Below are 25103 nucleotides of genomic sequence, written 5' to 3' on the forward strand. Positions count from 1 at the left end.
GCATCCGGGTCCATCGGGATCTGCAACAGAGTAGCCTGTGCCCCAGTATGCACTTCCGTAGCCACTTGACAAACCGATGATTCTCCCCTGTGGCCGCGGAGGAGACCTAGCCGGCGAGTCCATCGCCGGAGTTCCGATCGGAACTACAGTAACCAAGAGACGCGTCTCCGTTGTTCCTCCGCGCGGCAAACCCTCGACCGAGGGATAAAAAACCCTCTTTAGATCCGAAGGCAATACGTCGAATCCGGTATTGCCTTCGGATCCAAGGGTTTTGCCGCCCTTCCGGCGTCAATCCAGGGCCTCAAGCACGACTCCGCCATACGAGAGGGGCGGATCCCTGCGACGGAAGGACCCGACGGCGTCAAGAAAACAAAGAGAGAGAAGTCGGGAGTGACGAACGCGGCGAGAGGGGACGACGAGGAGAAGCGCATAACAACCTATCCATCCGTCGCTTCCGACTCATGGCACGCATCTTCACGGCGCCCATCAGGATGGTATGCGCATCTCAAAGCATCAAGATGCAATGTGTAAGGATGCCGCCTCGGAACAAAGCCGCTGGTCGCACAGCGCGCCCACTCACAAAGCTCCGTGAAGGAGACACGTCAGCGTAGAGTCGTCAAAACAAAGAAGATGGAAGTCCTTGTCATGTTATATATATTTCCAAGAAAGTATATAATTAATTGGTTATGTGGGAGATATGATAAATCTAATTGCGCCTCAAAAATAAAAAGGAGAAGAAGAAGAAGAAGATAGCATGTAATTTGATTTTGTTTGATATAATTTTTTTTTGTTAAAATATCTTATTTTTCTTGGAGGGCTTCGATTGAAACCTTCAAACTCAACCTTTTCTCCTCAAATTTAATGTATTTGTTTCAATTTTTTTTCCTGAATTTATTGAGTGAGAACTCTCTCTCTCTCTCTCTCTCTCTCTCTCTCTCTCTCTCTCTCTCTCTCCCTCTCTCTCTCTCTCTCTCTCTCTCTCATCCAGTTATACACTTTTGTCTATATAGATAAATTGTTTAACTTTGCAGATGGATCAAGAAAGTATATGATGAACATAGATGTGATAATAACTAGTTCTCAAGTTCTTTATATTAAAGAAAAATATAATTAATTATTATGCCATCTTTCTTTCTCTTAGAAAAAGATGAGTGAAAGGTACTAAACCCAGAAGACTAGTGATTCAAATCCCCATCCTTCATTTATGGATGAGTTAGCTAATGCATGAAATGAGTAAATGAAATTTATAAGTACTGCAAGCCCTACTCCTTATTCTATGAATGTTTATGTATAAAGAAAAACTCTCAAACTCCAACATAAGTAAACATGAACTAATAATAATAATAATAATAATAATAATAATAATAATCATCATCATCATCAACTTAATCTCTTCTCTGCATAGAGTATAAGATATAAGATATAATTGAGATGTTATGATGAAATTAAACATAGTGCATATAAGATATAAGATAGTGCTTAAAAAAAAAGATAATTAAGATTCCATCACTAGATAGCCTTCACTTTGTGAGAATAAACATAGTGTCATCTGTCCTCCCCACATCTACAAGAATCTTCTGTAAAGAAACCCTGGTTTAGGTTCAACTGTGGTCACAGAATCCCTAGGAAGCCATGAAGAAGTTGCAAGTATAGACACTATTATACCCACAAAGAAATCATATGCAGTCTGATAGTGGTGAAAGATCCAAGGCAAGGTGGAGCAGTGACAATCCATGCATCCCTATCCAACCAATCCTTCATCCATAACACAAAGTTACAGCACACATTCCCATGATCTTTAGGAACTTAGGGTTTGGGAAATGCCATGCATATTAAAAGAAGAGAGACTAAGCTGCATGCGTCCACATACTTCCTCACCATGGATCCTGAATCCAAAATAAGGAGGTGGGAGTCACCATCACTCCCTTTCATCCTCCAAACCAGGTTCTGTTCATCGGTGAGCAATGGCATCCACCTTTTCTAAAGGGTCTGTTCTACCTTAAAGGAACTGCACAAAAATATACTTTGATCTGCTAATCTGCAAAGAGATTATATGAATGACATCTGATCATGCATACACACCTTACAGTTCCATATTTCATTTTGCTGAATGACAAGATACATGGAGGATTGATTGTTTTAGCAGTGACAGATGAATCTAATTTAGCTTTCTGCTCATGCCAGCTAAAAACTTGGATGAACCTCAAAGTCAGAAGACTATGACATGTATCCTGAGATGATGGATCTTGTCATTTTGTCTCTTTATCCAAAAGTTACATGAAACTTCAATGCTGGGTGTTCTTCAAGTTCTCCACATGGAATTCATCTTTCATGAATGATTTCTTTGCCTTGGATGCAGCAGTAAAAGGAAAGGAATTTGACTGCCAAGGCAAACAGTAATAACTGTAACCGTCATCCCAAATCTATGTTTGTGTTTCTAGGTGAGACTTTGGATGATATGTATGATTCCTTCCTGCTGCTTTTCCACAATACAACATTAAGAAACCAGGGGCTTAATTCTTTGAATTGTGGAATAACATGATTAGATCTTTTCCCGAAGAATACAATGTCAAGAGCTCTCGTGTTCTTGTTGATTTCTTGATAGACTTTGGATAACCTTGTCAAACATGCTTCACCCACATTAAATTAATGGCGGAGGAGATGAAGGCCGCTCATGACCTTCACATGGAGCTCTTGCGTTGCCCCCAGCTATTTATAGACCCATCAACCTCCCTGCCTCATCTACACCTCCGTCTACTGGTCTCCTCCTTCCTCACCTGTTTGATCATGGCCCATTCGTCCGACCACCGTGACAGCTTCAAGAGGAGATGCAAATGGGTTAACGGCCCTCTCATTGTAGGAGCCGGCCCTTCGGGTTTGGCCGTGGGTGCGTGCCTCAAGGAGCATGGCGTCCCCTTCGTGATCCTTGAGAGGTCAAACAGCATCGCCTCCCTGTGGCGAAACCGCACCTACGATCGCCTAAAGCTCCATCTCCCCAAGCAGTTCTGCCAGCTTCCCAAGCTCCCCTTCCCCGTCGACTTCCCCGAGTACCCCACCAAGGACCAGTTCATAGACTACTTGGAGTCCTACGCCGCACGCTTCGAGCTGAATCCACAGTTCAATGAGACAGCGCAGTCGGCGAAGTTCGACGACACGTGCGGTATGTGGCGCGTCAGGACCGCCGCCAGCTGCAACGCCGAGGTGGAGTACATTTGCCAGTGGCTGGTCGTGGCCACGGGGGAGAATGCAGAGTGCGTGATCCCGGAGATGGAAGGACTGAAGGAGTTCGGCGGGCAGGTGATTCACGCGAGCGACTACAGGTCCGGCGAGGCCTACCGGGGAAAGCAAGTCCTCGTGGTGGGCTATGGCAACTCCGGCATGGAGGTCTGCGTCGATCTCTGCCACCACAATTCCTTCCCCGTCATGGTCGTCCGCGACTCGGTAAACGCTTATCCACATCTTACTGCTGCATAATGCCCCGCTAACTCTGGTCACTGATCGGGCTACTGATCTGATCACCAGGTACATGTTCTACCGAGAGAGATTTGCAAGAAATCGACGTTCGAGTTGGCTGTTCTGTTGATGAAATGGTTTCCGGTCAAGTTGGTCGACAGGATTCTGCTGGCCTTGTCGTGGATGATACTGGGGAACATGGAGGAATACGGCCTGAAACGACCATCTCTTGGTCCCTTGGAGCTCAAACACAAGCAGGGGAAGACGCCGGTTCTCGATCTGGGAGCGCTGGGGAAGATCAAATCCGGTGAGATAAAGGTGGTTCCTGGAATCAAGCGGCTCTTGCATGGCGGTGTGGAGCTGGTCGATGGCCGCGTCATTGATGTCGACTCGGTCGTTCTTGCCACTGGCTACTACAGCAACGTTCCTTCATGGTTGCAGGCAAGTCGAACTCTCACTGTAACAACAGAACTCCTCCATAATCTTCTCAGCTTTCGGAGAAGCATTGAAGTCGAATGTTTGCAGGACACTGACTGCTTCAACAAGGATGGTTTTCCGAAGCAGCCATTCCCGAACGGGTGGAAAGGGAAGACAGGGCTTTATGCTGTTGGATTCACAAAGAGAGGGTTGGCCGGTGCATCTCATGATGCAGTGAAGGTAGCAGAGGACATTGGCAGGGTGTGGAGAGAGGAAACTAAGCAGGCAAAGCATATCATTGCCTGCCATAGGAGATGCATCTCGCAGATCTGATGAAGAGCTCTGTAGCTCATGCTAGTTTCCTGTCCTTCCTGTTAGTGACAAGGACTGTACAAACTGTGAAGGAATCAGGAACAGAGAAGCCTCTCCGGTTGTAGTAGCCCCAAGTTTTGTCTCTGGAAATGGCATCTCACATATCTTTTCCTTAATTGTGTTGTGGAAAATCCAGTTTCCCTTGAAACCAATAAATCAATCCATAATCTAACGATCATTTTTTGATATCGGAAAGATATATAAATTTAACCTAATTTTAGATAGGTAATTTATTATGTTATATATATATAAACAGGAGCAATTTTTCTGAAAAAAATATTTCTATTTAGGGTTTTCCAAAAAGTATCATACATATAGATTTTTTTGTTTGATAATTTTTTCTCGCATTTCTTCAATGCTACTTGTTACTTTCTCTTCAGTCTCGTTGTGGCTACCTTCAGCCCATCATGAGGTCCTACCATAAGGCCTCCCTATCTCTCACCAAAATTTATTATGACGCAGATTAACAATGATCACGAGCTATTCTGAGCGAAAATGGGTAGCATCGTTGTTGATAAATAAGACGATTTAATCATAGGGAGCACAAATTTATAATAATAGTACCTAACTCGAGTCTCAATCCAATCTTTTTTTTATAATATTTAAACCAAATCCCCCACTATCAAAATTCTCAAAAAGTTTTTGACACTCTATCATGGACTTAGCTAGTTTTGCTTAAATCGTACAGTACCATTATGTATCCATCTGCAAAGGTTAACCTCACTGAAATATCTATGGTCCCTTAGTACATACAAAAGAGAAAACGGGTTAGAGAAAGTGTCTCACTCGGGGTCCACAATTAATTATTTTAGTAAACATTTCATAGCCAATGCAAATTATAAACAAATTCTACAAGCTCTGAATCGTCACATAACAAAGAGTTCAAAATTGTCCATTATAAATCAAAATCCTCACAAGTGCCACATGACACAACCTTTATTCGCAAGCTCAGAATGACCGCTAACCAAAGAAAAATAAGACTACTAAGCCTATTGTCAACTCTTTATATGCTGTGCAAAGCATAAACAAAACTGAAAGATACATACATACATAAGCATTACATCGAATACCCCATTTATAATTTTGTTCATGACATTCTCCCCCACTTATTCCATCGACGTCCTCGTTGAAGCCTTTGTCGATACTGCAACTCCTCGTCTTTGTTGAGTCTTCATATTCTGCTCTAATTGTAATGTGCCTCTTAACTCCCAATTGCTCTCCGTCGCTTCGATTGTGTTTGCCCCATTGACAATCAACCTTCATTCACCTGCTCTCGGGTCACACCTAGACAAAACGCCGCTTTAGGACAATCCATCGCATAGTAACTCCCGAAGTCCACCGACTTCATTGAAATTGGTGCATAATTTTTTGATTCCTGGGCTTCTGCCCCTACCAATACAATCTCCATTGTGCATCGCTTCTTTCATAGCAACTTGAATAGTAGTACTATGACATATTCTTTAAGAGTACCTGCCTCCGCATCCTCTTGTCTCGTGCCAAGGCTTTCTGAACCCAAGTTCACCTTTGTAAGTTAAGTCGTCTTAGTTTCTCCATTAAATGCTTCTCCGAGATAAAATGCATGTGCCTAGAAGCTTCCTTCGTTTTTAATACTATTTAAGATGAGTCTGCTCCATCAGAATGAATGGCTTATGGAACGATGGCAACTCCAGCATGGATGCCTGCCTCGATCTCTACCACCACAATTCCTTCCCCGTCATGGTCGTCCGCGACTCGATAAACACTCATCCACATCTTACTGCTGTATAATGCTCCGCTAACTCTGGTCAATGATCAGGCTACTTATTTGATCACCAGGTACATGTTCTACCGAGAGAGATTTGCAGGAAATCGACGTTCGAGTTACCTATTCTGTTGATGAAATGGCTTCCGGTCAAGTTGGTCGACAGGATTCTGCTGGCCTTGTCGTGGATGATACTGGGGAACATGGAGGAATACGGCCTGAAATGACCATCTCTTGGTCCCTTGGAGCTCAAACACAAGTAGGGGAAGACGCCGATTCTTGATCTGGGAACGCTGGGAAAGATTAAATCCGGTGAGATAAAGATGGTTTATGGAATCAAGCAACTCCTGCATGGCGGTGTGGAGCTAGTCGATGGTCGCGTCATTGATGTCGACTCGATCGTTCTTACCACTGGCTACTACAGCAATGTTCCTTTATGGTTGAAGGCAAGTCGAACTCTCACTGTAACAACATAACTCTTCCATAATCTTCTCAGATTTCGGAGACTCATTGAAGTCAAATGCTTGCAGTGTTGGGCTGACAGCCCATATTCAGCCTAATGTGTGCTTTATCAGCCCACATCTTACCCCCTCTTAACCTAACTCTAATTAACATTAGGGGGGTGTGGGTGGCTACGTTTTAGAGGTAAAAGAAGGCTATAAAAGGGCAGCAATGAGGGCAGCAATGTATCGATCTTTGCAGCAGAAAAAAAGAGAAGAAAAAGGTAGAAAAACAAGATAAAAAAAGGAGAAGAAAACAAGAACAACGCAGAGAGACTGTTCTCAATCATCTAGCAGTGTTCTTATCTCAGGTTAGATCAAATCTACAGTAGACTCTTGCTGTGATTACTTGGGGAGGTTTTAAATATTGTGGATAGTGACGTGATCCTTGTATCATAGTTATTCTCTTATGATTGTTGCTAGGGTTTAGGGCAAGAGATTGAGATTTGTATATTCATTATTCTCATAGTGGATTATCTCTAGTTTGCCTCATGGTTTTTACCCTTCACATTGAAGGGATTTTCCACGTATATTTTGGTATTCTATTTAATTGTGATTTCATTTAATTCCGCTGCATATCATGACCTATTAGTATTTGTTCATATACAAAAGTTATTTCTCTTTATATCCCATCAACTGGTATCAAAGTAAGGGTTTTGGTGATTTAATTTTTGTATTTGAACATGGAGACCAGTAATGTTTCTTGCATGATTAGTTTAAATGGAAACAATTGGATGATATGGAAACCAAGAATAGAAGATCTCTTGTATTGCAAAGATTTGTATGAACCTTTGTAGGGGAATAGTGTGAAACCTACAACTATGACAGATGATGAGTGGAAGAGGTTAGATCGAAAAATAATTGGGTTTATTCGATAGTGGCTTGATGATAGTGTCTTTCACCATGTTTCTACTGAAATTTCTGCATATTCTCTTTTGAAAAAAAGTTAGAAAGTCTCTATGAAAGAAAAACAACTGGCAACAAAGCTTTTTTTATCAGAAAACTTGTGAATCTGAAATATAGAGAGGGTGCTTCTATTGCTGAGTATTTGAATGAAATGCAAAGTATTACTAACCAGTTATCCTCTATGAAAATATCTCTTAATGATGAGTTGCAGGCATTGTTACTTCTCAGTTTATTAGTAGAAAGTTGGGAGACACTGGTGGTTTCCCTCAGTAATTCTGCTCCAGATGGTGTTATCACTATGAGTCAAGTAACAAGCAGTTTGTTGAATGAGGAGTTGAGAAGAAAGAGTTCAGCAACATCTCAGAATGATTTATAAGCACTTATCTCAGAGAATAGAGGAAGGTCAAAGTCTAAAAGTAGTTCACGCATAGGTAGAAGCAAATCAAGATCAAGAAAAGATATTGTTTACTATAATTATGGTGAGAAATGACATTACAAGAGCCAATGTAAGCAACCTAAGAAGAGCAAGAAAAAGGGAAAAGAAGTGGAGTCTATAGAGTCAAAAGATAATATCACAACTATAGTGTAGGGTGGTGATTATTTGATTTTGTCTCCTTCTGATGATATTTTTTCTTATGTGTGTCAGGATCTTGAGTGAATGATTGACACATGTGCTTCTTATAATGCTATACCACGAAGGGAGTTTTTTGCTACATACAGATCTGGAAATTTTGGTGTTGTCAAGATGAGCAACTATGGCACAACAGACATCATAAGCATGGGTGATATCCATTTAAAGACCAACCTTAGCTGTAAGTTGGTGCTTAAGGATGTGAGACATGTAGTTGATTTGAGGCTGAATTTAATTTCAGTTGGAAGCCTAGATAATGAAGACTATGATAGCAGATTTCACAGAGGGTAATGGAAGCTCAGTAAGGGTTCTCTTGTTATAGTTAATAGAAAGAAATGTCATACTTTATACAGGTTATAGGCTAAAGCTTATGGTGAGCAGTTAAATGCTACCGAAAAAGACTTCTGCATAGAGTTATAGCATAGGCGACTAGGACACATGAGCGAGAAGGGGCTACAAGCTCTTTCCAAGAGAGAGGTATTACCAGACCTCAGAGGTATATATCTGAATCCTTGTATTGATTGTTTGGCTAGTAAACAATATAGAGTTTCATTTACTAGTCTTGCTTTGTCTAGAAAAATGCATGTCTTAGACCGTGTTTATACAGATATATGTGGTCCTTTGAGGACAAAAACTCATGGTGGATCTATTGATGTTCTTGGTATAAATGGTACACTTTATTTTATCACTTTTATAGATGATTTTTCCAGGAAAGTTTGGGCCTATGCTTTGAAAACCGAAGATTATGTTATTAATATCTTTAAAGAGTTTCATGCGAGGGTTGAAAGGGAGATAAAAAGGCAATTGAAATGCATAAGATCAGATAATGGTGGTGAGTATACAGGATTATTTAATGATTATTGTATGTCACATGAGATCCAACATGAGATGATAGTTCATGGTACACCTTAGCACAATACAATTGCAGAGAGGATGAATCGCACCATCATGGAAAAGATCATATATATGCTTTCATAGGCCAAGCTACCCAAAAGGTTTTGGGATGAGGCTTTAAGGACTGCAGTTGATGTGATAAACTTATCACCATGTACAACCCTAGATGGTGATATTGCAGAGAATGTATGGTCAGGGAAAGATGTTTTCTACAAGCATTTGAGAGTATTTGATTGTCGTGCATTTGCACATATTCCGGACAATGAGAGGTCTAAGCTGGATGGTAAGACTAAAGAATGTATTTTTCTTAGTTACTCACATGATCATTTTGGTTACATGCTTTGGGATCTAGAAAAGTAGAAGGTGTTTAGAAGCAAAGACATAGTCTTCTTTGAGAATCAAACTTTTGAAGATTTGAAGAAGAAAACACCCGCCAATACTTCTGTAGAAAAATTAGCAAATTGTGACCCAATTACTCCTCCGGTACATCAGGGTGATGGGGAAGATGTGTAGGAATATGGTGTAGAGCCTGATATTGATCTACCTACAAGACATGTTGAGCAAGAAGAAGTTGGATAGCAACTTTCCATAGAACCTCAATTGAGAAGATCTTCTAGATAATGTCAACCTTCCAGAAGATACTCTACATATGAGTATGTGATGCTTATTGATGCAGGTAAACCAGAGAGTTACCAGGAAGCAATTAAAAGTGAGCAGAAAGAGAAGTAATTACAACTTCAGAAAATTTACACAGATGATAACGGAGCAGACATGTTGACAAAGATCTTACCAAAAGAAAGACAGGAGATATGCCGACAGCTGGTCGGCATAGCTTCACATTGAAGAGTCATGGAACAGCCTCCCTTATGGGCTGAAGGGGGAGGTTATTAGGTTGACAGCCCATATTCAGCCCAATGTGGGCTTTATCAGCCCACATCTCACCCCCGCTTAACGTAACCCTAATTAACATTAAGGGGGTGATATGGGTGGCTGCGTTTTAGAAGCAGAAAAAGACTAGGCAGCAACGAGGGCATCAACGTATAGATCTTTGCAGTAGAAAAGAGGAGAAGAAAAAGGTAGAAAAACAAGAGAAAGAAAGGGAAGAAAATAAGGACAACACAGAGAGACCGTTCTCAATCATCCAGCAGTGTTCTCATCTTAAGTTAGATCAAATCTACATTAGACTCTTGCTGTGATTACTTAAAAAGGTTTTAGATATTGTGGACAGTGATGTGATCCTTGTATCCCAGTTATTCTCTCGTGATTATTGCTAGGGTTTAGGGCAAAAGATTGAGATTTGTATATTCATTATTCTCATAGTGGATTATCTTTAGTTTACCCCGTGATTTTTACCCTTCACATTTGAGGGGTTTTTCACGTATATCTTGGTGTTCTATTTGATTATGATTTCATTTAATTTCACTGCATATCATGACCTACTAACATTTGTTCATATACAAAAGTTATTTCTCTTAATATCTCATCACGTAGGATACTAACTGCTTTGATAAGGATGGTTTTCCGAAGCAGCCATTCCCGAACGGGTGGAAAGGGAAGACAAGGCTTTACTATTGGATTCACAAAGAGAGGGTTGGCTAGTGCATCCAATGATGTAGTGAAGGTAGCAGAGGACATTGGCAGGGTGTGGAGAAAGGAAACTAACAGGCAAAGCATATCATTGCCTACCATAGGAGATGCATCTCACAGATCTGATGAAGAGCTCTGTAGCTCGTGCTCGTTTGCTGTCCTTCTTCCTGTTAGTGACAAGCACTGTACAAATGATAAAGGAATCAGGAACAGAGAAGCCTCTTTGGTTGTAGTAGCCCGAAGTTTTGTCTCTGGAAAAGGCATCTCACATATCTTTTCCCTAATTGTGTTGTGGAAAATCCAGTTTCTCTTGAAACCAATAAATCAATCCATAATCTAACAACCATTTTTTGATATCGATAAGATAATATATGTTTAACCTAATTTTAGATAGGTAAATATGAAAAAATGGTCTAATTAATAAAATAGTTAATTTGGGATCAGTTTATTATGTTATATATATAAAGAAGAGCAATTTTTCTGAAAAAAATTTCTATTTGGGTTTTTTCATAAAGTATCATAGATATCAATTTTTTTATTTGATATTTTTTTCTATAATACTCTAAATGCTACTTGTTACTTTCTCTTCAATTTTGATGTGATTACTTTCAACCCATCGTGAGGACCTACCATAAGATGTTGAATCTCGTATTTTGATGGTGAAACAAATTGATAGTGTTTATCTAATCTGCGTTTTGAGTAACGCAGGAATCTTTGATCAGGGAGAGATAATTAAGGCAAGAAGAATCATGTTCGACCGGAATAAAATATGTCAGAAGATTGGACGTCGAGCCAGAGGATCGATCGACGTATCGGCAGAATACTTCAGGCTATGGGTTACGGCATCAGGCCAAGAAGAGCAAAAATTATGCTAAGGAAATCGGAATTGCGGAGGTCAACTAGCAGATTGGGCAATAGACCACAAGAGAGGATGATGCGTCGAAGAATCGGACGAAGCGTCGATGGACCAAGACATACCGGACAACATTTGATTTAAGCCTTATAATAATTATCTAGATCAAAGTAGGTTTTAAGTATATAGGATTAACTATGATAGCAAGGCATAAAGCGAAATGAAATCCTATAGTCAAGAACGAGACTTCGTTGGGAGTTTGAGAGTTCATCGAAAGTTCTATCGGAATTAATCAAGAAGTCCAAGAGCTTACCAAAGAAGCTCATCGGAACTCGCCAAGAAGATCGTCATGAAGTCCAAGAGCTTGTCGAAAGTCTATTGGAATATTGCCGAGAGATCATCGAAAGTTCGTCGGAAGATCGCCGGATGCTCATTGGAAGAAACATAGACTTACATACTTATTTAGCTTAATAAATGTCTTAAAATTCATAGTTAGCACATAATTGGGTTGGACTTGGGCCAACTCAATTAGAGGCCAATTGGACCAAGTTTGGGCTCTGTTGGGCCAAGTGAAAAGGCTCAAATAGTGACCAAACAAGTGAAACCGACGTAGCACAGTCTCCAAGACTATGTCAGGCGATGGTACCACTAGTCTGGGTGGTGGTACCGCCCAGTATTAAGCTATAGGTGGTGGTACCGCCCATACCCTGAAATTTTGGAGATTTGAATTTTGGCTCTAAGATTTGAGGTGATCAAAAACTCTATATTTTTAAAGTTGAAAACCCTTGTAAAGTATAGAGTCTCTCCTCCGAAAGTTTAAAGACCATTCGGAAGGAGAGTACGAGGGAAGCATTGTAAAAAGGGATTGTAAAGGTTCTCTCCTAAACCTGTAAAGGAGAATCGAGTTATAAGGGTAGTTAATCTTCGTCCATTGAAGGAAGATCGTTAATAGATGCTGATGGCCTTGACGAAAGAGGACTCGACGAATTGAATGTAGGTTACGACGACCGAACCACTATAAAAATCTAGTTTGCATTTATTTCTTGCTATTTACCTTTATTGCAAATGAAATTCTTATTTTCACTACACTTCTACGTGCTTTCAAGTTAAGTATCCGTTGCACTAATTCACCTGACTCGTTCCTAACATAACACCCCTCTTGTCTCTCACCAAAGTCTATTGTGTTACAAATCGATAATGATCGCAGTTGTTTTGACATCGTTGCTAATAAATAAGACGTTTCAATCAGAGGAGCACAAATTTGAAGTCACAAGTGCAATAGTAACACACTAATCCGGTCTTGGGTCCCAGTCCAATCTTTTTTTTTTTATAATATTAAAACCAAGCCCCCCATCATCAAAATCATCATAAGTGTTCGACACTCACTAATAATCTCATTTTCCCCAATAAACCCTCTATCCGAATCATAGCAAATGAGGATGTAAGTCCTTTGGTAAAAAATTAAATTCCTCTGATGTGTCTTTGATCAAAAAGGTAATAAGGTGATGGGATGGAGACAACCATGATATTTGAAAATGATAAGAGATATTTAGGATATTATAAAAAAAATAAAACACCAAAAACTAAGAGATATCTTTTTAAAAAATATTTTTTCATATAAAATCGCCTTATAAATAATAATATGTAATAACATGTTATTTTTTTTATTGAAATGACCGATGTTTCTTAACATGTTATGTAATGAGTATCCAAGTTACCTATTGTAACATGGCATAACTCGGCCGCGACCGGACTCCCCGGCTGGAGATTGAACCCGTTTCAGGGGTCGCCTATTGAAGACTCAGACCGGTCATCGTGATTTCTTTAGCACGCGGCAAGGAGGCCAGAAGGCCATATCTCCCCTCTCTGTATTTCGTCTTCCTCCCCCTATCAGAGGAGAAAGAGAAGGAAAGCAGCGGGGTGGGAGCGATGAGCGGGCACGATTCCAAGTACTTCTCTACCACCAAGAAAGGAGAGATCCCCGAGCTCAAGGAGGAACTCAATTCCCAGTACAAGGTTTGCTCCTCCCCTGATTTGATCCATTTAGGGTTTGATTGACCGCGGATCGGACCAGATCCCTTTGGATCTCTATGCCTTCCTTTGCATCCGATGGATTTCCTTGCTGAATTTCTACATAATCTTTAGTCCATTTCGTTGTCTCGTTTGATGAAATATTATCAGGTTCGATTCGATAGTTTATTAGCTGGAAAGAACCTAAATGATCTCGAAGCCATTTGTTCCTCTTCGATATATCTCCTAATCTTTAAAGATCGGAGGATGAAAGAGAAGTCTTATGGTGTTTATACCTGGATTTGTCTCTTATGGTGTTTATACCTGGATTTGTCTCCCCACTGCACTTCAACGAAAACGTACAAACATGTTGCAGGAAAACAAGATCTTTGCTTCTTTCTTTCATCCAAACTTTGTTATAGATGCCTGTAAAGAACTGAAGGCGTTAGGAAGAAATAAACCTTTGGATATAGATCTCTATTGTTGACACCAAGAGTGGACGAGAAGAATTAATCATCTGTTCCCAGTATTGGATCCTGTGAATGTTATAGACGATTACCTTTCTTGGGTTTCACAATGCTCTATACACACACTCTGAAAGTGCCAATTTGTTTGTACCAAATTCACGTTGTGACATTAGTTCACTTTTACTCGTCCATACGGCTTGGTTAGTTTATTTCATCTCGAAGAAATTATATTGCTGTCCGATTTTTATCATTGTTCCTTTTGGCTACCCAGACGTCATTCATGTGCTTCAGATTTTAAAATGGATGAGTTAAAAAGGCTAAATTTGAGGAGACTTCATAGGGGACATTTTTATTACTGTAACAAAACCTCAAGTGGACTTGGTGGACAGACAAATGCACTGGACCTCATTCTCTGGTCCTTTTCCTTCTTTCTTGCAAGTCTCCTAGTTGAATGGTGAACAATCTCTAAACCCAGTGAAGAATTTATTTTTCTTATAGTACTACTCATGATTGATCAGATAACCAGGAAGAGAAGGTAGCATAGAACTGTTGTTCCACTTTATTCTCCCTATATATAAAGAGGACATTAACTTTTTTGTAAATTCACTTGTTTGTTTTGGTTTTATTCAGCTGAAACAATAATGATTAACTATTCCATTTGTGCTAATCTATTCTGTAGGATAAGAGGAAAGATGCAGTGAAGAAGGTGATAGCTGCAATGACTGTTGGAAAAGATGTTTCATCATTATTCACAGATGTTGTGAACTGCATGCAAACGGAGAATCTAGAGCTGAAAAAACTTGTCTATTTATATCTCATAAACTATGCCAAGAGTCAACCTGATCTGGCCATACTTGCGGTGAATACGTTTGTGAAGGTAGGAGATTGTGTACTTCCAGTATCTATGTTCATGAGTTGTCCTACCAAATATCTCCTATGTTAATGTTGGAGAACAGTTGTGTTTTTAACTTGTAAATATGTCAATTTCCATACTTTATATGGTTCAGCAATATATTTTTAGTACAGTGTTTGACATCTGTTTGAATGAGTTCCTAAGCAAGTGATTTAACCATAGAAGCACATTAATGGTTTACAACTACAGCTTGGAAAAATTTATAGAATATGGACAAGGTATGATACTAAAATATAAAATGAATTTGGATCTGTCAGGTGCATATGTTAGGACTAATCTTTTGTGTTAATATGTAAACACTTAATTTGTTATAGAACTTATTGTTTGATTTGTTATGCTTTTCATTAAACAGATAATCATTGATCTGTAAATTATACTGTTTCTTCAGTAAATCAAGCTTGCTTTGTGCCTTTTTTTTCTAAGTATAGCCTTAAGAGTTGCTGCCAAGCTTTACCTGGCTATCAAGGTCATGCAATGGAGGACAAATATGGGGGTACTTGATACTGTGCCCAAACTTTGTTTTGCTTACAAGATTATTACCAAACTTTAGGTCAATGGAACTTATGGCAATGGACATATAGATTTTTAGAGCAATCTATGTTAAAGCTTGTTTAAAATATCAAATGATGAAGGATACATAGGTTACAAACCCGATAAAAATTACAGTGGAACTGAATATTTGAACCTAGAACTCTGGGTCCAATCATATTACAATGTAAGTTGTTAAATTATAAGAAAGTTGTCTGGAGGAAGGAGTAATTGTTCTGCAGTTCATGATGTAATGGAAGGTTTAAAAAGTTTTGACTGATCATCATAGGCAAACATTCAACTAAGTTTGTTCTAGTTAAACTTACTCAGCAGCTTCTTGGTGAGGGGCTGGTTTACTATGGCATGCCTGTATTAGTCATTCAATAATAATTTTAAATGTTTTATTTGTTAGTTGTGGTTTTCATTGATTTTTGCAGGATTCACAAGATCCAAATCCGCTGATTCGTGCTTTAGCTGTGAGGACAATGGGTTGCATCCGTGTTGACAAAATCACAGAATATTTATGTGATCCCCTTCAGAGATGCCTCAAGGTTGTCTAATTTCTACTTTATTTCCTTTCAATAAATCTATCTTCCGTCTCTATACAGTTAGTTTTAGGTGCATGTGCATATTTGTTTCTCAATGGTGGCATCAAAAGTTCCATGTAACCGACCCTAATAGTTAGGACATTGTGTCTTATTGTTGTACATATTTTCTCTATGACTTGTATAGCTTTTCAACACATTGGAACTTTTTTCTGGTCACAGCATCTAAATTTTTTCATTATGATGTGTATGTCCTTATAAATCCTTCTTCACAGGATGATGATCCTTATGTCCGAAAGACAGCAGCTATTTGTGTTGCTAAATTATATGACATAAATGCCGAGCTGGTGGAAGATAGGGGTTTCTTGGAGACTCTCAAGGATCTGATATCAGACAATAATCCGATGGTAGTGGCAAATGCAGTCGCAGCACTTGCAGAGATCAATGAAAGTAGCAGTCAACCAATCTTTGAGATTACTAGTCATACACTTTCAAAGCTTTTGACTGCCTTAAATGAATGCACTGAGTAAGTTTGCTTCTGGAACAGTTGTTTACTTTTGTTGGTTCCACAGTTCATAGGGAATTTTTTTCGCCAGTCTGCTTGTCTGCATCATACTTTTTAGTGTGGAGTTTTTTACATGGACTGCAATCCTTAAGTGTCATGTAGATGACTTGTATATGAATCCGTCAACTCCTTACAAAATTGAATTGACGTAATGGATATAATACTCGTATATTTTCAGCACTTTGGGATGAGCTGAAGTAAAAAATTAATCCATATGTTGTCATTATAGGATGGAGTAGCCATGTCATTTAGCTCACGATCAATTCTATCACACAAATCAGTATGCATACTTATTTAATTAAATGGTTCTTTCAGTTGAGGCTGATTCAAGATTGTAACTTCCATCTACTCTGGCTTCATTTGTTACTTCTAGGTTACCAAGGGAGATTGGTTTAATGTGTTACATTGAGATAAAACATGTAGACTATGATTCGATCTGTCTGGTTGCCGAAGACTTCAGCTTGCTAAGTAGTGCCTGCATGCTTCTCAGGTTTAAAAATAGGTTCTGAATTGGTAAATTTATCTTCTCTGACTACTCCAATTGGACAAGTAGATGCTCATGGCAACTTTCTTCCAGGCCAACATGCTAAGCAACTTGAGATGGTAGCAGGTTGGGTAACCCAAACTTCACCTCAACGGGACCTATCTAGGCAACTAAAGATACCACGGCTAGCTATCTAGGTACCTGAACATGAATTGGGTATGCACTTTTCTATCCAAATCCATCCCAAACTGATTAGAGAGTGCCTAACCCGGTTTAAGTGGGTTCGGTAGACCCGGGTACTCAATAAGAGAAAAAAAAAAGGAACTGCCCACTGCTTTTCCTACCTCACATGACAAAGGTACTTACTTTCCTACCCAAACCTGTCTCAGTCCTGACAAAAGGGACCTGAACCTGATTTAGTTATGTTGGTTAGACCTGGGTACCTAAACAACCAGACCAACTGTCATCCTTAATGACAACCATGCTCTTTAGATGTATTAACAATTCTATACTTGTTGTCACCTGGATTTGTCACATGACATGACTTAGATGTAGTGCAGGAAAATAACACCCTAGGAAGCTAGTTTGGCATGTGAGTCTGAAGCTCAACAACACTCAGGCCTTACAAGTATTGGGAGTTGGTAGAATATCCTTGAAGCAGTTCATTAGAGGTTGTACTGGTCACAACCTCAGGGGTGTCGATCATTTGGTTATAATAAGAATGTCAGCCAAATAACTGTTGTTGCTTGAATTAAGTTATTGGAAATCATGTACTGACATGATAGCTCCATGGTGCTGTCTATTCCATAATTTCATTGTTATGTCATGCCATTTCTTGAATGCTAGAAAAATGTGCTGCACTTTTTAATCGAAAGCAGTTGAATTTGTGGACTCTGAAGAGATAATCATACGTGACAGAAGGAGATGGCTGAGAAATACTCTTCTCGTTAGAAGACAAATCAATATGGATAGGGTTCTAACAAATCAATATGGACAGGGAGGCGGTCAGTGATTAGTGGCGGCAGAGGGTATCTTTGGATAAAAAAAAGATAGTTTAAGATTGTTCAGGCATTTTCAAAGGAGACTAATTTGTGATGCAGGGAGAGGTAGAAAGAGACTGAAGAAAATTATACTAGGGATAATAAATAGATTTGATCGCTTTTGATTTAACTAGAAATACTTTAAAATTTGAAGCCTTATCACTTTTTGCTGTTCTCTGTGAAATTTCAGCAATTAAGTTTTTCATTCTCTTTCAACTCTATTTGGGAGGTTTCTTCTTTGAATTAGAAAAGCACCATTTTTCGAGGCATAGGCCCCAACATTTCCATTTGGAAATAGAACTCCTAGTAAATGAATATGACTAGATGTTGGATCTTCTTGTGTATTGATATTAATTAATATATATTTATGAACATTTTATTCTGGGTTAATTTTATATAAATATGTTGTGGTAGCACCGAAAATATTCCGTGACAAATATTGAGTTTTGGTAACATTTCCTACAAAGTATATCAGCATACCAAAATGAACATTTGGGATATAAGTTTAAGGACATGATAATCCTTATGGTACAAACATGAAACTGGTCAGAGTTCACTTCTCTGTCAAATATTATGGAGGTTTCTTCCATGTACTATCTCCATTGGGGTCAAAATTTTTGGTTTTTGGTAGCATTGGTTTAACATTTGAAGATTATCTTCATCGAGATTATTTTTCTTGAAGATAGTGGGTGGGGGTTTGTATCACTGTGGTCCTTTTTTCCTACTTGAGCACGTGATTCCTTTGTTTGTTATCTCTAATTCAATACTTAAGCATTGATTACATACACAATGGCTTGTATCCATGGAGTTAACTAGTTACAAAGGCTTGATTTATTTCTAATTATCATATATTCTAATTTCTAACTTCTGAATCTAACTGTGGTGCAGATGGGGTCAAGTGTTCATTTTGGATGCTTTATCAAGATATAAAGCATCGGATGCTCGTGAAGCTGAAAATATAGTAGAGAGAGTAACCCCACGTCTCCAACATGCAAATTGTGCAGTTGTGCTTTCTGCTGTCAAGGTAGGTACATGCTTATTTTGCTCATGTATCTTCACAAGTGAATTCAAGTGAATACGTATCTTCACAAGTTCCCTTCAATTTGATGATCAACATTGCCATCTAAGCCTTTTTTGCATGGGTTCATTCATGACGAACCGAAAGCTCATATAGCCTTTGGAGTGGATCCCAACATACACCTCTGAGGATAACGGTACTCTGGCACTTGTAATGTCTTGGTTTCCCTATTTCTCAACCAATGTGGGACTAAATATGTTTATCAATGCCCCAATAGAAAGTCGAGCATGAGGATCCACGAGAAATTATTTGCTTTAGGTGGGTTCTGAATGGTTTTGCCCATTCAGAGTGGACCCTAAAGGACGCATATGAGGGTAGAGATGATTCTGACACTCATAAGGCCTTGGTTCTCCCACTCAACTGATGTGAGACTAAATATGCGTTATGTAACTTAAGGGTTACTTAGCAAGTCATAAAATTTATATTTTAAGCTAAAGAATTAGTATATGTGAGAATTAGATGTTTCCTTGACATGGAAAAGTACAAAAGAAGGGGAAATGGCAACCCTTGCTTTATGGATTCATTCAAACTTTGGTAGAATACTCTTGAATCAATTTTTGCTATCTACCTCAAAAAAGAAAGACATTTCTTATAACCTAAAAATTGATGAATTTTGATAGTGGCTTAAATAGAGCCTTTCAAGGAATTAAATCTCTGCTCTGTACATGTTTTGGTAACTGGTTGGACCAATTTGATCTTAATATACTGGGTGGTATACCGAGCTGTATCATTTGGTATCACAAAAAAATACTGATCTGGTCTGGTACTGACCTGACCAAGGACTAGTAAATACCTGTCCACACCAATAGGTACACCCAAAATATGATTCCTTGGAATCTATTGAACTAGAAATAGGACGAAAGGACTATGCATGGCTTTAAGGTTTTTGACTTAAGGGGATAAGATGGTGGGATGTTTGTTGTTTGGTTCTAATCTGCTTTAGATGTCTATAATGTCTTAAAATTTCTGTGCAGATGATCCTTCAGCAGATGGAACTTATCACTAGTACTGATGTAATCCGAAATCTGTGCAAAAAAATGGCACCACCTCTGGTAACTCTTCTTTCTGCAGAACCCGAGATCCAGTATGTAGCGTTGCGCAACATCAATCTTATTGTGCAGAAACGGCCCACAATACTTGCACATGAGATTAAGGTTAGTTAAAATGTGCATTCCTTATTGAGGTTTCAGTTATTATCTCTTCATTTTCTGTTGAAGTTACTGGTTGTTTTCTTACACATCTTTTAATAGGTTTTCTTTTGCAAATATAATGATCCGATATATGTTAAGATGGAGAAATTAGAGATTATGATAAAGCTTGCCTCAGACCGGAACGTAGACCAGGTATACAGCTATTCATCTTGATGAAAGTGCTTTATGTTACATGATTTAGTTGTCGTGTGACCTCTTTTATGGTGCAAGGTAAAAAGTTGCAAAATGTGGAATATGCCATTGTACAGATTCTCACTCGAGTCTGATCGCATCTTGTATTATCAATAAAAATCATTTGATACAGATTTTCGTTGTATGTTTGTGACCTTTTTGCTTTGCAAGATTTTGTTGGACTCTTAAGGGAGAGAAAAAAAATCTCATGTACCCTTCATTCCAGGTTCTATTGGAGTTTAAAGAATATGCTACAGAAGTAGATGTAGACTTTGTCAGAAAGGCTGTGCGTGCGATTGGTCGCTGTGCCATCAAGTTAGAGAGAGCTGCTGAACGATGCATCAGTGTTTTGCTTGAGCTGATAAAGATAAAAGTTAATTATGTTGTGCAAGAGGCTATAATTGTCATAAAGGATATCTTCAGGCGTTATCCTAACACGTGAGTTTGGTCAGCTTGGTCTGAAATTGGCTTCTTATCTGGCAGTACCAGTCTGAATCTGCTTGATGTGCACTTTATAATTCAGTTTTTTCTTGCAGCTATGAGTCTATCATTGCCACATTGTGTGAAAGTCTAGACACTTTAGATGAGCCAGAGGCTAAGGTATTTGTTTATCCTTGGAGGTTAGTTTCTAGTTTGTTTTCCGTTGCTATCTCAAAAATGTGTTGGTTGGTTCAGGCATCAATGATCTGGATAATTGGTGAATATGCTGAAAGAATTGACAATGCTGATGAGCTCCTTGAGAGCTTTCTTGAGACTTTCCCAGAAGAACCTGCACTAGTGCAACTGCAACTGCTCACTGCAACTGTTAAATTGTTCCTTAAGAAACCAACTGAAGGCCCGCAGCAGATGATTCAGGTTTGCTATGTTCCCGTTATGCCAGTTTACCAGTGCTATTAATGTTGATCTAACCATTGAGCTAGTGACAAAATACCCGGAGAATTCATTTGAATGTTATTCATCATGTGGTACTTTCCTATAATCGTGTACATTCCTTTTAATATTATTCAACATGTTGTTGTTGTATTTAAATGTTATATATCATGTGATACTTCATAGTATTTCATACTCTTCTTTGATGCCAATAATTGTTACATATAACTGCTTGACCCACCCCCCTCTCCCCTCCTCCCTGATGATTGTTTTCTCATTGTTCCAAGGCAAGAAAACCCCTTGTTTTTGTATGTCTCAACATTTTCTCATTAAAAGTTCAACATTGGCAACACAAAGTCTTTATGAATCAATCAATGGTGATTTAGCACATGAGGCTCCCAACAAGGTTTGGAATGATCAGTGGATGCAGTCTTATACCTGCAAGAAGGATGACTAATTCCATGATTCAAACCTTGGTCATCTAATGATAAAGATTACAATCTTACTGTTATACTAAGGCCCATCCTTTTCTTGTAAATAAAATATACTTAAAAAAAGATCTACTCATAATGTATGAGCATAACAAATGGCTGGGATTACAGTCGAAAGTAGTCATGGAAGGACTTAGACACTAAACAAATTGTATGCTTAATATGTTTCTCAATATATGATATATGTGAAGTAAAAAGTTCACCAGGGAAGCAATAGAGGTCTCTTGCTTTACAGAAACCTACCTTGATGAATATAGTTTAAACCTTATGCAACCAAGTAGTAAACCATTAAGTTGCAACTTTGTGGTGCAAGATGACAAGGATATTAACTTGTAACTAGACTTTTGCTATGCTAGTTTGTAATCTGCTTTAATATTCTTTTTTGTGTTGTTGTGAGCTGCCTTTCTTCTTAAGGGTCTCTTGCAAGAGAACTGAATATTTTCATCTCTTAGTAAATCAGCTATAAGTGAAATCTTGAATTGTTAACCATCTATTTATCTTATATCATCCTGGCTCTTGTACAAACAAAATATCACATGGTATCTCCAGAATATATTTCTTGCATAATGCATGAGAATGACATTTCATAAACTTTATTTTGTCATCCTCAGTAATTACAGTTATAATTAGTTTCATTGATGACTAATGTAGATTAATTTTATGCAATAGGCTGTTCTAAATAATGCCACGATGGAAACAGACAATCCTGATTTGCGAGATCGTGCATACATTTATTGGCGTCTTCTTTCCACTGATCCTGAGGTATCAAAAGCAAATTCAAGATACTAATTTCTTAAGGTGTCATATGGTTTGGTAGTTATATTCGATTTTTTTTTTAATCAGGCTGCTAAGGATGTTGTTTTAGCTGAAAAACCAGTAATAAGTGATGACTCAAACCAGCTTGATTCTTCACTGCTTGATGAGCTTCTTGCGAACATTGCTACACTTTCTTCTGTTTATCATAAGATACCTGATGCTTTTGTAAGCCGTGCAAAGTCAGCTACACCGAGACCAGATGAAGATGATTATGCTGATGGTGGTGAAACGAGGTATTCTGAGTCACCTTCTAATGCAGTTGATAGTGCAGCTGCTCCCTCTAGTCAGGCTACTGTGTCACATGCTCAAACAACGCAACAGGCACCAGCAACAACCGCAGTCTCTGCACCTTCTCCACCTGTGCCAGATCTACTTGGAGATTTGATGGGTCTTGACAATGCTATTGTTCCTGTAGACCAGCCAACAACACCTTCAGAGTAAGGATGTCCAGATTTAAAATTCTATGTTCAGCCTTACTCCTTTTGGGACTTACATTATAGATTTATCCAATACCTTCTGTCTCCTCTCATTTATGGTAAATGTTCTGATCATCTCTGCAGAGCTCCGTTGCCTGTATTGCTGCCTTCATCAACTGGTCAAGGTCTACAGATAAGTGCACAGCTTATACGCCGTGATGGCCAGATATTTTATGCATTACTGTTTGAGAACAATACACAACTTGTACTTGATGGATTCATGATACAGTTCAACAAGAATACATTTGGTCTTGCAGCTGCGGGACCTTTGCAGGTGATTGTTTTATTAAGTATGAACATTAGAAACATTAATGAGCTACTGGCCATTCTGATGTTATTTAAGCCTGTTGACATCCATTTCCTATGTGATCTGGGATCTGATTGCCCAAAATATCTTCTTGCATTTTCTTTTGTTTCTCATTAGGTCCCAGCACTGCAACCAGGAGCTTCAGCAAGGACACTTCTTCCTATGGTTTTATTCCAGAATGTTTCACCTGGACCTCCAAGCACACTCTTGCAGGTTGCATTAAAAAATAATCAGCAGCCAGTCTGGTACTTCAATGACAAAATATCATTGCACGTTTTCTTTGATGAAGATGGTAGAATGGAACGTGCAAATTTTCTGGAGGTAAGTAAATTGAAGTTTTTCTTTTATTGTGGAGGACATATACTAAGTGAAAAAATGGTAGACCTGATTCATTGAGTGTGGCTTTCATTATCTGGGACTTGATTCTTGAAAGTGGGTGACTTTGTTTGACATTCTCTTTTTCCTCGGTTCTCGGGCTTATTGATCGATCAGCATCTAATTATGAGCATCTCCTTTCTAGTACCCTATATCCTCTTACATGGTTGACATGTTCCTGTTCTAGTTCAATTTATAATACACATTGTTAGATTGAGAATCTGTCAATCCAAAAATAATAAGTGCATGATATTACTGCTTTAGATAGTGCATTTCTTTTTTCCTTTGTGCTAGTCGTCCTTGTGAATTCTGAAGGAAGTTTTTGAAATCTTGGGAAATGATAAAAGAGTTTCTCACTCTCCCTCTAGTTTTAGTAATGGCTTTGGTGTGTTTCTGGTCAATATTGCATTATTCATAACATATTGGCTTAAAGTATCCTTACCATAGTGAAGGCTTTGGGAAATGTTTCAGTGTATAACTTTGCCTATATTTACTGGACCAACCAAGAATTGGCACCTTACTTATTATTATTTTTCATTAATATCAAAGAATACAGGCTGGTAATCATTCAGCATTCCAGTGCCGTATTATTCTTGTTAGAACCGGTACCAGATAGATTTTTTTAGCCTTATTTTAAAGTAATAATAAAGCTGACAGACATTGAATAATTCTATCTTTCTAATCCCATCACAATTGATTTCATCGGTTCTGTTCCTGTGCAAATGCAGACATGGAAATCCCTGGCAGACTCGAACGAAGTTGGGAAGGACTTGTCGAACTCCATCATCGGTGGCGTTGATGCTACCATTGAGCATCTGACTGCATCCAATGTGTTCTTTGTAGCAAAGCGAAGGAATGCAAACAAAGAGCTACTTTATTTGTCTGCCAAACTCCCTAGAGGTATTCCTATCCTGATAGAGCTCACGGCTGTTGTTGGTGTTCCAGGCGTAAAATGTGCAGTAAAGACACCGAGCCCTGAGATGGCACCGCTCTTGTTCGAAGCCATGGAGGCTTTATTGAAGTAAGATTTGTGCTTCATTCATTAGTTTGGTAAAATTTAGCAGTCTGGTGTTATTGTGAGAGTGGGTATTTATCATTGCAAAAAAGTGTTTTTTTTATTATTATCCCAAATTTTATACAATTTGTGTTGAGTATTTGATGTTGCTGTTTTAGTTAGATACTATTCATACTATTCGATATAAAGTAAATGAGGGTGATTTAGCATGGGATGCATATTAGTCTTTGGACCCAAAAGAGTTATACAGAAATGATGATCTCTCCAATTTCTGAATCAAGGAGGAACAAAAGTAGCGGAAAAGGTGGAATACTACTTCCAAATAATAATACGATCGAAAGAACATGCGACGGCGGCATCCTCTGGTTGTTTTCTAACTTGCAATTT

General features: G+C 38.7%; 2 protein-coding genes and 1 pseudogene across 2 annotated transcripts; all 3 read left to right on the plus strand.

Annotated features, from left to right (window-relative positions):
• Positions 1 to 2787: 2787 nt before the first annotated feature.
• On the plus strand, positions 2788 to 4268 carry LOC135587203 (probable indole-3-pyruvate monooxygenase YUCCA5). The gene is made up of 3 exons (XM_065078327.1): positions 2788 to 3441; positions 3523 to 3894; positions 3979 to 4268. Exons 1-3 carry the CDS (start codon positions 2788 to 2790, stop codon positions 4201 to 4203), a joined length of 1251 nt encoding a protein of 416 aa, XP_064934399.1. The 3' UTR covers positions 4204 to 4268.
• A 1612-nt stretch (positions 4269 to 5880) lies between these two features.
• On the plus strand, positions 5881 to 10627 carry LOC135679311 (probable indole-3-pyruvate monooxygenase YUCCA5; annotated as a pseudogene).
• A 2474-nt stretch (positions 10628 to 13101) lies between these two features.
• Positions 13102 to 24925, plus strand: LOC103996339 (beta-adaptin-like protein C). Its single transcript, XM_009417250.3, has 15 exons — positions 13102 to 13370; positions 14511 to 14708; positions 15710 to 15823; positions 16093 to 16343; positions 18795 to 18930; positions 19959 to 20138; positions 20235 to 20327; positions 20593 to 20804; positions 20903 to 20966; positions 21042 to 21221; positions 22397 to 22489; positions 22571 to 22980; positions 23104 to 23293; positions 23444 to 23647; positions 24430 to 24925. Exons 1-15 carry the CDS (start codon positions 13284 to 13286, stop codon positions 24724 to 24726), a joined length of 2709 nt encoding a protein of 902 aa, XP_009415525.2. The 5' UTR covers positions 13102 to 13283; the 3' UTR covers positions 24727 to 24925.
• Positions 24926 to 25103: the final 178 nt, after the last annotated feature.

The sequence above is a fragment of the Musa acuminata genome, chromosome BXJ1-1 (assembly GCF_036884655.1).
Source record: "Musa acuminata AAA Group cultivar baxijiao chromosome BXJ1-1, Cavendish_Baxijiao_AAA, whole genome shotgun sequence".
Lineage (NCBI taxonomy): Eukaryota > Viridiplantae > Streptophyta > Magnoliopsida > Zingiberales > Musaceae > Musa > Musa acuminata.